The following is a 16,966-nucleotide window of genomic DNA, read 5'->3' as shown; positions in this document are numbered from 1 at the left end:
ATGAGTTGGGCAATAACTCAACATGCAAGCACTATGTCACTCATTCTTGTACTTCTATATCCATTAATCAACCAACAGATTCATTCTTGTACTCAGCCACTTAGCCATCCCCAATAAAACAAACACATTAACTCCCACAAGCATATAAAAGTTAAAATAAAAGAATAACATTGGAATAAAGAAAACATGCCACACCTTAACTTCACATGCATATGGTTGCACTATAAAACTAAAATTAGAAGCTTGTGTCAATCTTGTAATTGTATGGTAGACAGTGCATCGTTATTTTCAAGTTCCAATGTAGCTACTACTTATAGAAGCAACATATTGGCTACCTTGGAGCAGTAAAACAAGGATACTCTACACACAATACCATTCCAAGGTACTGAGAGGCCATCTACGATTCACTGCTATACTAAGCCTCAACCTAATGCTTCTAACATTGGGGCCATAATACCATTCAAAGATGGCTGTCAAGTTTAGAAATCGTAGCAGCACAGGATGCAATACACTGCATCATAAATGAGGGGCGAGTAAGCAGCCCAGTAGTGCTGTTTGGGAAGCAACAGGTTCCTCAAAAAAACAAAACTGAAAGGGGACCTATAAAAGGGAAAAAAAGACTGCTAAAGGACTAGCCACCAGCCCAGACAATAAAGCACACTCATTTTCAGGTGGACATTTGATCAGGCTACATTCTACTACTCATAGGGGAAGACAGCCAATAGCGAAAATGGGCTGACCAATTGCCCCCCACTGTATGCTGTCATGGGGAGAAGTAGAATGCAAAGGACACTTGAACAGATGTAAGTATATGCATGTATATGGAGGATAGATTTATGTATGGCTTACAAGGGCCTGGTAGTCTCTGTCCCACTTAAGAAAGTAGAATAAGGATCACCACAGTACTAACAACCAACACCAAAGGCCATGCTCACAATGGTAAATGTGTGAGATTCCATGTAACAAAATACAAGTCCACAGACTTCAATACAATGCAATCAGAATCCATCCTTAAATGCCTATTGGCCTTACTAAATGCCTTTCACAGTAATTAAGTCCGGCCTGCTACCTTTGTTGTAATTCTTCATAATAACCAGATCAGAACTACTGCATATAACATAACTTCTCAATTAACCAATTAAGCCCATGGCCTTCATCATTGGCTTGTAGCCACAGACCAAGACCTTCTGTACTGCACATAAACTGGTCACCATCAAGAATAGTCGCAACATTTCAAATATATACCAAATGACAGTTGGAAAAACAATAGATAACCCCTGTGAAAAGCGCCTAAAAAGGATCATCACATTGGAAATCTTCACCTCCAAGTGCTTGCCAGAGGCAGCAACGAAAACCCTAAAAGTCCTAAGGGCTTAGTCATATTATTTTCACAATAAGTAAGTCTTTTTGCTGTAAAGTTTTACCAAGGAAGAGATTAAACCTAGACCATATAATTTTTTAACAAAATTAAGGCAAAACCTTTTGTCTTTGGCTGGCTACCATAATCATCTCAGGCCAACTGGATGCTGCGCAAGCTGATCCACAAGCCAACTATTGGTAGAAACCAATAAAATGACAAATATGCACAAAAGTACAGTAGGCAAAACAATATACAACCCTTTCTTTAAAGTTTTAACAAGGATTCTCAAAGGGCAAATCTTGTACCTGTAGAGTTTGTCACAGGGAATATCCAACAACAAAATCCTTACCTACTACGGTAACACAAAAGAGTCCCTCTAACAAAATAGCAGTCTACAAGCTTCAATACAGTGTAATGACAATCCACCCATCAAGGTCTAGTGCTGTTTACTTATTATTTCACAATAAGTAAGAACTGATGCCATTGTAATACCTTTTCATAATATATACATCAGGCCCATGGCCGTGATCAGTGGCTTGTCACCATAACCAACTCAGCCTTGCTATGCTAAGTATAAGTTTTCCCACAAGGAAAAAAGTGCTATGCAAGCACTCTTTTTCAATGGAGAAACAACTATTTTCTGAACAAAATATGTACTGAAGAAAATCAAAATTTGGGTAGAGTCAAAACTCCTTTCTCTGTAGTCAATATTCGAATTATATACAAAACGACAGCTGGTATAACAATAGACAACCCTTCCAAAAAAACTTGACATAAGGATTTCCAAAGTGGAAATATTCTACCTGTAGGGTTTGTCACGGGGGTAACCTACACCAAAACCCTTGTCGAATCCGCTAACTTGTGAAACGTGTCTGTTTTGGGGAAGATACTTTGGCCATGAGGATAACTGCAGGGATGGTCCAAATATATTCGCACACATCCGACAAATATTAAGGAATAACAAAGAAAAGCTGCTTTTTCTCGCTCTTAGCTTTAAAAGAAAAGGTAACGTTTATTAAAGTGACTCACAGTCAAGGAACTTTAAAAAACAGATTTTTTTATACAAGGGCTAGAGTTCTTACTTTTGGCAACACAAATAAACGTTGTGAAGATAGTCCTTTTGTACTGTCACTTTGCATTTATTTTCCTACACACCTGTGTCCCAAGTAAACAACTCTGACACAGATAATCACAAAACTACAGTAGGCAAAAGCCAACGCGTGTGTTCGCGGACTCCATTATACAGGGGACTCCAAACGATCCATGAGCCGTCATTTTGATTCTTATCAGGTAAGCGTGTAATACTTTGCGTTACCGCTTCGGGGTAATATCGTTTCACCATCTTGTACTCTGACTCATATTAGACTCACTAATGGTAAGTGATTTATTTAAATTCAACATATAGCACATTCTCTAAATTATGAAATCTCACTCTGGAAGCTAATGTATTAGACAATATGGAGCCTACCTGGTTCATGCCGTTTTTTCGTTTTAACGTTTGTGGCGGTGTCTCATAATATATACATTGGTGTTTTCACATGAAATTTTGGGACATCCGCCACGTTAAACAGCCCCATGATTGGTTTCACGTCTATTACATGACCCTTTATACTAGGTCCCTACATCGGGTTTTCTAGAACACGCGGTCTATTTGATTATCATAGTCTTTCATTTATTATCATTACTGTCCTTTCAAATAAGTATCTATACTCTTGATATGTTGAGCATTGTGTATAGTCTAAAGATGCCTTTAAACTTCTAAACAGATCTTTTTCTTCCTGTTTCAGAAAGTTTATCCTCATCATAATTATGGCTTCGCTTTTATCGTGATTAGCCATTTTTGAAGTTTTTGGTTTTCCTGAAGTTTTAAAGGTAACACTTCAGTCTGGCACATGAGCATCTCTCTCTTTCTTATATTTCATCACTATACCATTAGTGTAATTAAGAATATATCTTTTCCACAAAAATTGCTTATCACTATTGGATATTGAAACTACTGTGGAGCACATGTTTTGGTCATTCTTCTTCATTGAATACTTGTTAGTTCAAATCCTCCAGTCTTTTTGTATATCCTTCAACAGTAAGTGTATTGAGGCTACACAGTACCATTGTATATTTTTCCTCAAGTTTTGTTGATTTTTAAGGTTTGTTATTATTTTTTCCATTGCTCCTTTATTTCAGGTAACTGAGTTACCTTTGGGCCAATTATTATCTTTTTGTCCCAACTATAGACCTATCTCTGGTAAGCTGGCATCATTCTCAGCTGCCTCATTCTATATTAATTCTTAGCTGGTATCATTCTCAGCTACTTTATTCGATAATTATCTTCTGCTTTCTATTTCATTTTGTATTGGTTTGATTATTTCTCCCTTTGGTTTCTTTTCATCACTGGCACTCTATATCTATGGAGTTTGCAATTCACTTACTCGTTTTTTCGGTGTTTTCATGGGTCTTACCCTTTTCTCTGCCTTTCTGGTTTCCCCTTTTTCAATTTGTGGTAATTTTTCATTTTATCAGTAAGTTTTGCTGCATGCCCTTTTCACACAAACATTTATTGCCACCAGTGTTAGTTTTATGTATATCTTCTGCTAATTGTATGCAAGGTTCTTTTGACTCAGTGTACTTAATTTTATTGTATGGATGATATATATTATGTTCCTTTATGTTTGTCCAGGTTGCTGTGACCGTCCTGAAGAAGGCTTTTATTGCGCCGAAACGTGCGTAGACAAATTATTATGAACTTGTTCTAAGATTTAGCCACATCGTATTTCAACCAGCAACAATTAATTTACTTTCATATGTTTTTGTGTTACATGTTTGATATTTATGTATTGTATTCACTGTTTTGTATGTAATATATATTTGTTATTATGGTGTTACATGTACTATGTTACATTATTCAGAATTTTTCATCTTTTTATCATGAATTTATATAAAAAGTAAAATTAATATTTTAGTTTAAGAACTCTATGTACACTGAGTCATTTCATATATCAATGATCTGTTTTTCGGTGTTGTCAAACCAGTTGATTGCCTAGGTTTTCACGGCCCTCACAGATAGTCACAATGCCTGTTGCCCTCGAGGTGTCTGCTAACCATGCATATCTCTATTTAATGATTCATCTACGTTGTCCAAGTGCATTTGTAGGAGAATCATGTAAGTTCGTATTTTTTGTGCATCATTTACAAAGTATAATATGCATTTACACACATTTAAAGACTCAGTGTATCACACTATGTCACAAATTTCCTTTGATGTATTAAAGTATTTTTAGTTGTGCTTTATTTCTTTGCCAAACTCCATCTTGAACAAAATGAAAGCCATCTCTGTCACTCACTCGTGCTCCTATTCCCCCCCCCCCCCCCATGCACATCTCTTCCTACAGGTGCCGTAGCGCACAGTCAAGCTGAAGTCACAATTGTTAGTGGCCAATATGCACCTAAAACAAGCCAAGCCTATTGGCTTTTCCAATGCTTGAAACGCAGTATTGGAGATTAAGTAATAACAGTGATTTTGTTGTGGTTGTACATAATTAGATTTGAAAAATATAAATTTTGAAAACATGAGTGTGAATTAAACATAAGGTCTGTGGAAGGGGTAGTAGCCTCCTGAGTGTCTCTAGCAATCTCGTTCTTCCCTTCACACCACTTTCCTTTGTAGTTTTCGATAGACACTGGCACCCTATTTCTCCTCACATTTCTGAACCCTCCCTCTACTTATTGCACACTTCAGCTCTTTCCTCTTCAGCGCCATCCTTTTCACGGTCTCCTGCAGTAATTTCCTTCACTTCACCACTACCCCTCTCCCCCGCCCCAGACACACACAACACACACTCACCTGCAAACACCTCATTTTCTTTTATTGCTGCGCACACACAAAAACTAAAGGAACCCAAAATCGTGAAAAACAAACACTTGTACGATGCAAGATTATGTAAAGCATGTGAAATGCAAACAGGAACTACTTTCCTGACATGGATGATCTTAAAACAGTTTTTAAAGCCATTGTTCAAAAATCAATCCGTGTTTTTACCTGTGAGAATGAGTGCATAATTATGAGGCTATAAAAAGACTTGTCTCACTGTCTGTTTTAAGTGACTGATGGGTCTCAGACCTGGAGTAACCGTCCCCACTTAAAGCCCTGACTGCACTACTTACTCAATCAGTAAAAGTCCATTTTCAAGTGCTGATCGAAAATCCTTCTCCCCAAATTCTTTTCCAGTAACTTCCTGCAAATAAGAACATAACAATTAAATGGGTCTTTATAGATCATAAAGGTATTCAACATTTCACAAATTGAGATACTAAATACTTAATTGGTTTGATCTGAGACATTTAGAAATTTCACAAAGGTTTTTTTTATACCATATAACAATGGAGGGCAAAGGTGTTTCACTAAATTCATAAGATGGTATTCAACGCTAAGACATCCTTGGCAACGCTTTAGAGAATAGTCAATTTCGAACCCAAGCCTTTTAAATGATCAAAATTCAATATATTATTTCAAGCCCATACCTTGTGGTGCAGAGCGGTCAAACATGAAAATTTAAAAAAAAATTGCTATCCAAATGTGTAAAAAATTGACATGTGAACACAGTGACAATCTTACCAACCCCTCAATTGCCCCATCCCTGCTCTGTAGAACATCACATTGTTTATGCACACCAAAGATGAAACAGACATTTTGGGTCAAAAAGGAGCAGTTCCATCTATTTCCGCAAGAGAAAGCATTAAACTGAAAGGGTTTATGCTAGAAATATTGTGAAATACAGACAATGGTCAATTATAGCTCTACACAACTATGCGATTCTTGAGTATTATTGAAAACTTGTCCTTCAAGAAAAGTAGACACTTAATTTATTTTTACTTAGCACTTCATATAGTACTTTTGGTATTTACTAAACTTAGAAACAAAAGAGGCTATATTTATTCAATTTAGTGATACTTAATTTATCAACCTCAAATGGATTGAAGTCTTAGCCTGCCTTTCTGGTATTCAAATTTGTGAACTGCTGGTCGCCACATGTTCCAATGCGAAATTTCAACTCCGAGCCATCCTGCTAGCTTACATAGTTAAACATATTTGATAATATGGGCTACATAATTCTGGTTAACTAGCAGAGGATTATAAAGGAAAAATAAATAAAAAAGGAGGAAAATAGTAGGATACACATCTTTATGGATCCGTGTGATACATATTCAACTAACTCACTTCTAAAATGTAGTTATGAAGTATATTAAGTAACCACCATTTATACATATTGTGGTCTTGAAGATTGTTAGTACAGTAAAGCACTTTAACATATTGCGTTCCAGGTTGGTCAAAGAAGAAACTTATCTTACTTAGTTTTACAAGGCTAAGGCAGAACAAGGTAAAAATGTCCTTGCCTGGGTGGCGGGAAACAGGCGCACTATCAATACAGTGTCTATATGAATTTTAGCACATCCATCCACATATATTCTATAGGGCATGGCCATCAGACCACCGACTAGGGCCTGGGAGAAGTGGGCTTTATTGGTGGGCAGAGACGTGACTGACCTAGAGTGGAGTAGGGTCATGGATGGACCTAGGCGAGTCTCTAGAAACACCAGCTGTAAATAAGCCCAATTTAATTACTTGCACATGGTATACTTGACCTGCAATAGGTTGCAGGTTATGTATGGAGGGGAACTATGGGTCTCCCAAGATGTGGGGAACTTGATGCAGGGTTTAAACACATGACTTGGGACTACCCGGAGTTACAGGATTTCCGGGAAGCTGCGATTACTGCGCTTAATGGTGTACTGGAGCGGTCCCTTCCTTGTACTGCAGAGGTTTGCGTTTTGGGCTTATTCCCTAGGCCCAAGAAACGTAAGGTGCGCACGAGATTCATAGATCTTGGCTTGATCCAAACGAAACGTTACATAGCCCTGAGGTGGATGTCCAGGACAGGCCCCAATGTTGGAACCTGGAGAGAGGATGTTGATATATATGGGCCAGAGAGGAGGCGAGGGCCCTGCTTAGGGGCAATGCCCGGGGAGTACGGCTCAGACCGTTGGCACCATTGTGAACAGAGGTACTCCATGCCTGGGACACCCGACATAATAATACACCAGACACCGCTATGTTAAACATGCAGTTGGTGGAGGACACTGTGGAACCCCCCAACTGAGGGATCACTCCGAGAAGTGAGGTAGTTCAATTGCACCGATAGCATTTAGTTCCGCCCCCCCCTTGGGACTCCTTCCCCCGACAAGCCACTGTACTCCTCTGTAAGGCCTCCTATTAGGATTCTCTCTTGGTAATTAACCCCACTGGGCCATTCAGGTGACTTTGTTTTCTTTTGAGTTTTATGTTTTGTTATAACTGCTGAAACTTTGTTCATCCAATGTCACGCAATCAAGCCAGTAGAAAGTACTACAGTGTATTATCAGAAGTTTGCCGAACATTGGACAGGGGCTACTGTCTTGTATGAGAATATAACCATTCTATTAATTAGACTTATTTGTTAAGAAGTGAACATCTATGTAAATAGGGACGGGAATTATTGCTCTCCGTTTCTACAATTATTTTGTATTTATTCATTGCAACAAAAAAAATAATTTAAAAAAAATCCATCATATATTCACAAATAACAAGCTCACAAACATAGTAACTATAGCTAAAACAAACCAAGCATTGATAAAGCCGATAGGTTTCGCCCATGCAATATCTATTGGCTTTGTCAATATTTTTATTTTACATGTTGCACAGTAGCTGAGCTGATGTGCAACATGGCATAAAGTAAAAAAAAATATGCTATGATGCGGTCAATGCTGGCCGCATCATAGAACCTTTGGCAAAGCTAATAGAATTTACATAGGCTAAACCTACGGGCTTTGCCAATTTGCAGTGAAGCATAAATACAAAAAGACATATGGAGGTGCGTGGGAGGTGGGAGCAGCGAGAATGGTCAGCAGGAGGGTGGTGGCAAACAAACACGAGGGAACTGTGGGAAGCAACAACGGGAGGCGGGGAATAAATACAGACAGACATGGAGGTAAGAGGGAGAGAGTAGCGAGAATGGACAGCGGGAGGGGGTGAGAAACAAACACAAGGGACATGAGAGAAGCAACAGTGGGAGGGGGAGGTGGTAGGGAGCACAAACGATAGCCAGTGGGAGGGGATGGGATGGCGAAAGCAAGACATGGGAGCAGGACACAACTGCAGAGACATGCTTCCTCAAAGAGGGTATGTCCAAACCTTTTTTTTTTAAAGTACCTGGAAGTAGCCTATGGCCAATGAAAGGACACTGCCAGACTGGTATCTACTGCAGCAGAGAAGAACATAGCGTGAGACGCCGCAGAGTAAATCCGATCGACGATGCCCCTCAGGCCTATAAGCGAGCTGGTTGGTCACGATCTTCTCCTGGTTCTCAGAGCACTTTATAGCCAAATTTAGGTTTTGAAAATAAACCATCTGAGCAACTTCAGCACCACAACCAAGGGTCCAGAAGTGGATGGAGACCTCTTTGAGGTTCTGGACACACTCAGGCTAGGTCTAAGTGTGAGCTCTAAAAGTGGCATTTTCAAAAATGTAATGAAAATTCTGACTATCATTAAAGAGGGTTTATCATTACAATTCCATAGGTACCAAACATGACAAATCTACCTCCTCTCAATTTGAAAATACAGCGTATTAAATGTAATCAGGAATCCCCAAAGTTATCTTATGGGAAGGGTAGGCCTCACAGTACTGAACAAGCATTGAAAATGCAATAGGTTTCGCCTTTGAGTAAGTTAAAGCCATTTGCTTTGCTAATGGTATTGTATAGGAAAGCAAATGGCTTTAACTTAATCAAAGGCGAGACCTATTGCATTTTTAACTTTAGTTTCTACTTTTTCACGCCTTACCTCAGTCGGTATTGTTTCAAGACCACCTCCTGAGTCGCTTCTGGCTTAAAACGTCCATATATGCAGGTTTAATGCTGAGGACGGTTCTGTTGCCTCTCTTTGCCGCTTTCTTTATCTAAGCGTCGACCGAGGTGTTTGGTCGTTTATTTGATTTAATGTGGAAGATGGTTGCAAGTATACCATTATTATAAGAGTACCCTGTGGGGCCGTCCACGGGAGGCAGAGGAGAGTCCTGGTGGCACTGCTAGGAGATACATGTGGTACCGTCTTGAGCTGTCTTTTCAGCGCCTGGCTGCCTGCTGAGTATGCAGATTACCTAAGTACCAAAACATCCCGTGCCCTCCGTCCTGATCACGTGCGACCCAAGCCTCCCCTGTCTGTGTTTTTAAATGCAGATTGCTGCTTCGGCCCGAGTCCCCTTGAACTCCAGAGGAGTCCATTGCCATAAAGCTGGCTTTTACAGGAAGTAATTGGAGCAAATAGTCGGACAAAAATACAGACATTCCCGCCTTTGGAAGGTGATGCTCTGCGGTTAGACAGAAGAAGGAGAGGGGGTATTTCATTAGAGGCAAAGGGAGAAATTAACGGTGATTAATATTAAAATAGCTTGGACAAAAGGAAATGGCACCAGTAAATATGAATCGTTGGCATATATGCCTGGTGCAGCAGTTAAACATACTAGTGCATTCATCCTGGGTTAGCTACATTATGCAAATAAGGAATTAACATTCACGTGCCCCGTGAATTACGCTTCCAAACATTCCCGCCACCCCATTTTTTTAGCCAACTAATCGACATTGGCTTCTACTAGTTGTAAGTAACTGTCTGCATATAAAATTGGGGGCAACTAATAATTTACTGTAGCGAAAATTAGAATTGATTCAGGAAACATTTTGGATTTTTCATTAGTGACTAACAGCGTAATTTCTACATTTTATTTCACCAGTAGTATTCCCCGTAAAAACTCTGCTGCACGTAGGTTCCGCATGTCCCATAACACAGACACGTGATACGGGTGCAGTGAAAACAATCTAGCGAGCTGGAAATACTGTCAAGACCAACTCTGTTTCATACAATGTCGCACATAAGCACACAAGCCATCTAGGGAATTTTGAACCTGTGCGATCCAGGAGGTGGAAGGCGATACACAGAGTCATAGTCGCAATCTGCCCCTGCGATGTACGACCCTAGAATATCATATGTACAGAACGTAGCGCGTGCGCATCATGGACAAAGCACTGTCTTGTGTGTATGAGAGCAAAATAACAGTTAAAATTACGAACTCATGGAGTGTGTGATACGTTAGTCAATAAACCTTGCGAAGTAAAAGCAACTCTTATTTTCATCACACACAGAAATGTTATTCACAATAAGTGCAGTGAAAATGCTACAATTGGTGTAATATTGTGTTCCGGCCGGTGGAATAATCTTGAGATGGAAAAAGTTGCTCTTGGTGCGAGAGAGCTGAGTTTTAATGCCGGATTCAAAGTGTCACGATATCACGCGACTGTCACCAAACTCGGTGCCTCGGCTGTAAGTCCGAGTCAGAAGGGCACGCACGTACGTCCAGAGGTTGTTGCAGTGTCCTGCACTCAACAGCTTCCCGCGACGGGAGTCAGGCCGGTGTCACCTGGACAGGGTCACTCACCGTTCGTACATGAACCAGTGAGAGAATATAAAGACTTATTTTATGAGACAGGCTCTGTACCGCCGAGTGCCCGACAGAACAGGCGTGAGAAGTCCACGCAACCCTGGTATTTTATTTCCTTACTGCACCATCTGGAACCCCGCAGACTTGTTTTCTACGTATAAATGCAGGATGACAGAAACTAGAAACTAAATAAATTGCGCTATTTCGGAGAGAGGGGGTCCTTACACCTATTGACGATACCAGTCGCCCCCCGATGATTCCATTCTGGCAGCTCAAACACTGTACGTGTTCAAGAAAACAAGACTCCATATATGATACAAAGTATATCTGCACAGCGCAGATACTGGGTGTTCAAAAGTGGTGAATGCGTGGGCACTTCCTGAAATAGATTGTTATCGGTCTGTTGTGACAGTGTACACGGCGACAAAGCAGGAGCAGCAACAGACACCAACTACCAGGGCACTTGGAAGCTTCCACACTAGCTTCGTCTCGCAGACAGATGGTTGACGCGGTTTGCGCAGGGTGGGGCGAGGGGGTGGAGGGGCACCTTTGACACCCTTCATTTTGCATACGAGTCCCCAAGGGGTTTAAAAATGGCTTAACTCTTGCAAGCCGCCTTTTATGCAGACAAAAAAAAAAACTATGTCTGTACTTGGAACAGAGAACTATTATCATACAAGTATGGTCTTTTGGCTGCATACGCTCCGCAGCAAACATGATGCGCACGAAAACACTGACAGAATCTGCCTTTCTATGTTGAAAAACCGCTGCACGCTGACGTTGAGGGACTGCGTGGAGCGTTTAATAGACTGTGACCCCCTGTAGAATATCCTTGGGGCAGCGACACCATATTAAACTACATCATAGTGAAACAAACCTCCACGTAAAATTCACACTAGCCCATCACTCCGCGGTTCATTCTAAACACACTAACCATTAAACCGCACTGTTCTACTGGTGAATATTCAACCACACTCCACAGCGTAATAGTGACACCCAGAAAATACGTCCGAGTGCTGGCAAGGACAAGCCACTAAAGAAAGGCCACAGAAAAATTATTCCAAAATACAGATTTGAAAATTCTGCCTTCGGTGTTAACCACTTCAGTTTCATGTTAACCTTTCATAAACATGCTTCCGCCCTTTCTTTCCACACTTTCATCAGTCTTTCACAAAAGCCGGGTTTATTGGCTTTGTCCACTCTGGCTTAGTAAATTTCTACCGTATTGGAACTGCATGAATTCTATCTGAAACAAGCAATGCTCGTGGGAAGCCTCGCACCAGTTTCTGGGGTCGAGCGGTGGCTGCGCACGCCGTGGCGGATTCCTCAGCACTGCCGCCGGGCCCTTCAGCCTGTCTGGGAAAGCAAAAGCATGCCGCCATGCAAGCGTAGGGACAAAGAAATGCGCGCGCGTGTGTGCACAAAGATGGCGTCGGGCTGTCCACATGCGCGTGCATTTTTTTGTCCCTGCGCGTGCATGTTTAGCTTTGCCGATGGCGAGAGCAGCCATCTTTGTCCATTTGGAGGCGCGTGCATTCAGCTTTGGCTGACTCGATTACAAAAGGTGCTCTCCATGACCAGAGCAACGCATGCGCTGCTTTCGCCAGGCGAGACCTAAAAATTAATTTGGGTGCTTTTCCCTACCAGGACATGTAAAAATTAAAAGTACATGTCCTACCTTTTAATTACATAGCATCCTGCCCTATGGGCTACCGAGGGCCTACCTTAGGTGTGACTTGTATGTATTAAAAGCGGCGGGCTTAAATGACAAGTCGACATGGCAGTGCGAAACTGCATTCAGGCTGCATTGTAGGCCTGGGACAAGTTTTAGAGTGCTACTTACATGGGTGGCACAATAAGTGCCGCAGGCCCACTGGTAGCATTTAATTTACAGGCCCTGGGTATATGGTATACCACACTACAAGGAACATACACGTAAATTAACTACGCCAATTGGGTACATGCCAATCAAACCATGTTTAGGGGAGTGATCACAAGCACTTTAGCACTGGTTAGCAGTGGCAAACCGCACATAGTCTTAAGGCCAACAAAAACAAATTCAGCAAAAAGGTGGAGAGAAAAAGGCAAAAAGTTTAGGGGTGACCCTGCAGAGAGGACCAAGTCCAAAACAATCCCTTCTCCAGCCAAAAGACAGGGGAGACTAATCAATTCCTTGATGAACTTATTTAAGCGATGGAACATGGACAACGGCCCTCTACTGCAGGAGCATGTGCCAGTTCTATGCCTGTCTGAATTCAGTTGGATCCCCCTGTCTACACTCTCCCGAGCCACTGAATTGACCCATGGGGAACCCTTCTCCTCACCTGTGGACCCCAATCTGTGCAGCACCTAACCTTAATTTGTTCACAGATGCATCCCAATAGGCAGACAGTACAATCATGGCCAACAAAGGGATGTGGCCCATTCCACCTCTTGGATTAGACTTCTGTTGCCAACCCAAGGAAGACTTTGCCCATAAGGACAGAAACCAACAGAGGCTGCTGTCAGTGTCAAGAGCCAGGTCCCAGTCCTCCCTAGGATTTCTGACCTGTAAGGTTTCTCTGAGTTGGGGGCACAAGCCCCAGGTGTTGGGTACTCTTTTTCCACTCTCCTTCCCACCAGTCCAGAGGTGGCAGCCAGAGACTGGTTACGCAACCCAGGATCTGTACCCAGAGTCTGAACATCAATCAGGGGCGAGTCCTTCCTCCCATCCTTCTGTGCCTCTTTACCCTCTGTTTGACAGTGGTACGCCCAGATGTCTGCCCTTCCAGGGTGCCCTGGGCGGCAGCGCCTCCAAGCTCTTCTCTCACCGGTGGCAACCAATTCCCCAAAATTCAGTCAATGGGCACCTTGGAACTAACTGGTTACCCAGCCCAGGATCTGTACCCAGAGTCTGAACAGGAGCATGGGTGAGTCCATCCTCACCTTCCATCTGTGCCTCTTTACTCCTGTATGGGAGTGGTATGCTCAGATGCCTGCCCTTTCAGGGCACCCAGGGTGACAGGACCACTTAGCTCTTCACTCACCAGTGGCAACTCATTCCCCAGAATACAGTCAATGTGCATCTGGGGACTAACTATGACCCACTTCTGGGTCATCCCCCCCAACCCACTCCAGGGATACGAGGGCCATGAGGCAGACAAAATCCTGCCCCTGGGCCCCAGTTACCCAACAAACTGATCAGTGAACTGCTCTAGGAGAAACCAGCCTTTCTACTACCACGGTCTGGCTGGTCCCAGTGTCCTTCAGAGCAGTGACGGGGAACTCCATTCACCTTGACCTAGTGGAAGTAACAACTTACACCCTCAGGGATCTCCAGTCTACCCTCTGCGTTAACCCCTCAGCTAAGGGATACTAAGCCACCTATCTCCTGTCTCTGGGGACTACCTATTCCTAAGAAAATATTGGCCACTCCTGTAGAGATCCCACAAGTTGGTGATTTCTTTGGACAGACAAGAAAAATGTAAACAAGAAACTTAATGGCCCAGAATCGTGCAAAATTCACCTCAAAATAAGTGCTTTTATAAAATTATTTTACAGCAGCACACTCACCTTAGACACAGAAGCCGCATTAATTGGCTAAGAGGCTAGTAGTTCATCTTTCCCCAGATGCACAACTTTTCATGAACAGTCCACTACCTCAAGACACCCAAGCCTCATTAGGTGACGAAACTACTACATGCAGCCTTCATCCTGTGCAAACCTCTTCATGAATAGTCCACTTCAACCACATACTCAAACCGAATTGGGGCCAATAAGGTCTAACTATGGCAGCATTTGCCCTGTGCTCAGCTCTTCAAGGGGAGCTTGCTCCCCACCAGACATACAAACCACATAAGGTGGACAAGCCTCCACATTGGAAAGCCTCCAGCATGTGCACAACTCTTCATGGACTGGGTACTCCCTTTCAACACACAAGCTCTATTACGTTGCCCAGACCCTAATATGCACAGATGATGCCCTGTGCACAACTTACGACGGAGAGCACACTACTTACCTACTCTACAAACCTGTTAAATGGTGATGCTTCTACTATGCAAACGTTTTGCCCTATGGACAAGTATACATGAGCAGAACACAACCTCCAAACACACAAGTTCCATTAGTGGGGGGGTGGGGGGGGCAACCATGTTGCAAACGCTTACACTCACTAGCAGCTCAGAAGCAATAATTTGCTTTAGATGTACATCTGTAGATACCCTTTCAGCGTTAGAAACGTATAGCAAACTGTCTAACTCACTAGATTATATCATCAGTGTTGTCATCAATGATGTCATTTGAGATGTAATCAATGAGGTAATAAATTAGATCATTTAACATGTCATTATGGATGTAATATGTGAATTCATAAGCAGTACATGGTGGCACGGGTGTGATTATATATCAGTGAACTACAAATGGTGAATTTGTGTTTTGTTGTTTAAAATGTGAAATTTTAACTGACGTTTTCATCTAACTATAATGTCACTTTAGCACACTGGCACCTCTGACAAAACTGCATCAGTCACTCAACTCTAGTCACTTAAAATTATATACATACACACACACACACAATGCAGTGTGTTTATAACACTTCTTCCATCTGCAGAGCCTAAGCAATAGTCTTTAATATGCCAAGCTTTTTCTATTATAGGTTTCTCAGATTCTATCCTAAGGGGATCAAGCTGGCAATGAAACAAATTATCATGGCGTTCCCTCAAACTTAACTGTCAAGACTTCAAAAACAGAAAATGAGGTTTCAGACTTGACCCTCACAAAGCTATTAACATTAATTATTTTGGCATATAAGTCTTATAGTTATCAAGTATTAACTAAGACAGTATCTGGACTTAAAAAAAATATTAAGACCATGCATAAATATTTAAAGGAAGCAATTTTAGGACACACGACACCCCCCCCCCCCCCCAAAAAAATATATTGGTAGCACTGTCTTAACCCTGCCAGTGTGACTATATCAGACAGCCAATGAAGAGGTTACATGTTTAGAACACGCAGCTTTTGTATTTCTGCGACTTTTGCTCATCTAAGTTGGAGCACAGTCCAAGCCAGGTGATTTCTAAATTACACTCTCATAGTTAATGAGCAACCGAGGAAGGAAAGAAATGACCGTCATAAAATCTGTAGATTTTCATTTACGGGCAACGAGTCCATCAGCTCTGAAACTCTATTTACATCGCCAAACTGGTGGGAAGTTTAGCTGCCATAAACACACACCCAGAGAGAAAAATAGCACATAAATACTACCTGTAGGAAAGTGAGTTTGTTGCAGCAGTCCACCCCCACATACATTTTGCCTGGTATTTGATGCAACTTTGACTGAAGCGCACTGGGTTCCTGCTATCCAGGTCCACAGTGCCAGTGTTCCTTACACAAATCAAGTTCACTGGTCAATTGATCCCCAATTGACTAGGCCTTTAGCACCTCTGTAAGTCCCTAGTAAGTGGCACCCCTGATACCTTGGGCTTTGGTAGCGAAGAGGGTCCCTAAGAACTGCAGCATATATTTTGCCATTCTAATTGACCCAGCACCAAACCCATGCAGAGTGCCACTGCACGCTGCATGACAAGGTGCGCTAAAAAGATTAAACGCGACATGGCACACACCCTGTGTGCAATGTCCCATAACACTACATGTGATATTTCTAAGTCACCTCTACAGCAGGCCTTACAGCCCTAAGGCAGGGTGAATTATATTACATGTGAGGACATATCTACATGAGCAGATAGTAATTGAACTGGCCAGCACAGGGGCCTAAGAGTACCAGCAAACAGGGAAGCCATCTTAAGCTATGGACACTGGTCAAAACAAGTTTCCCAGCTACATAATGGCTCCACTTAAACCTATGGTGTTTGGTATCAAACACCTTGTATTAATAAACCCACACCGATTGATTTATTAATGCATGTATCAAGAGGGTACCTTAGAGATAACCCCTGAAAACCTATCGACCACTAGTGTATTGGCTGAGTGGTCCTGTCCAGCCTGCCACCACAGATGCATTTCTGACCCCTGGAGGTGAAAGCCCAGGCCCTCTGAGGTCGGAAACAAAGCCTGCTCTGGAAGAGTTGTCGTCAACTCATCCA

At 42.1% G+C, this 16,966-nt stretch overlaps 1 protein-coding gene across 22 annotated transcripts in view; it reads right to left on the bottom strand.

Annotated features, from left to right (window-relative positions):
- Positions 1 to 16,966, bottom strand: part of LMO7 (LIM domain 7) — a 480,465-nt gene that overhangs the window by 319,535 nt on the left and 143,964 nt on the right. For all 22 annotated transcript variants that reach the window (XM_085622039.1, XM_085622044.1, XM_085622040.1 and 19 more), the window contains exon 2: positions 5,519 to 5,589. In XM_085622039.1, coding sequence (XP_085478165.1) covers positions 5,519 to 5,589 — 71 coding nt within the window. The remainder of the gene's footprint in view (positions 1 to 5,518; positions 5,590 to 16,966) is intronic.

Source organism: Triturus cristatus, chromosome 8 (assembly GCF_964204655.1).
Source record: "Triturus cristatus chromosome 8, aTriCri1.1, whole genome shotgun sequence".
In the NCBI taxonomy this organism is placed as follows: domain Eukaryota; kingdom Metazoa; phylum Chordata; class Amphibia; order Caudata; family Salamandridae; genus Triturus; species Triturus cristatus.
The sequence above is the reverse complement of the archived record's forward strand: the minus strand, read 5'-3'. Positions and strand labels throughout refer to the sequence as shown.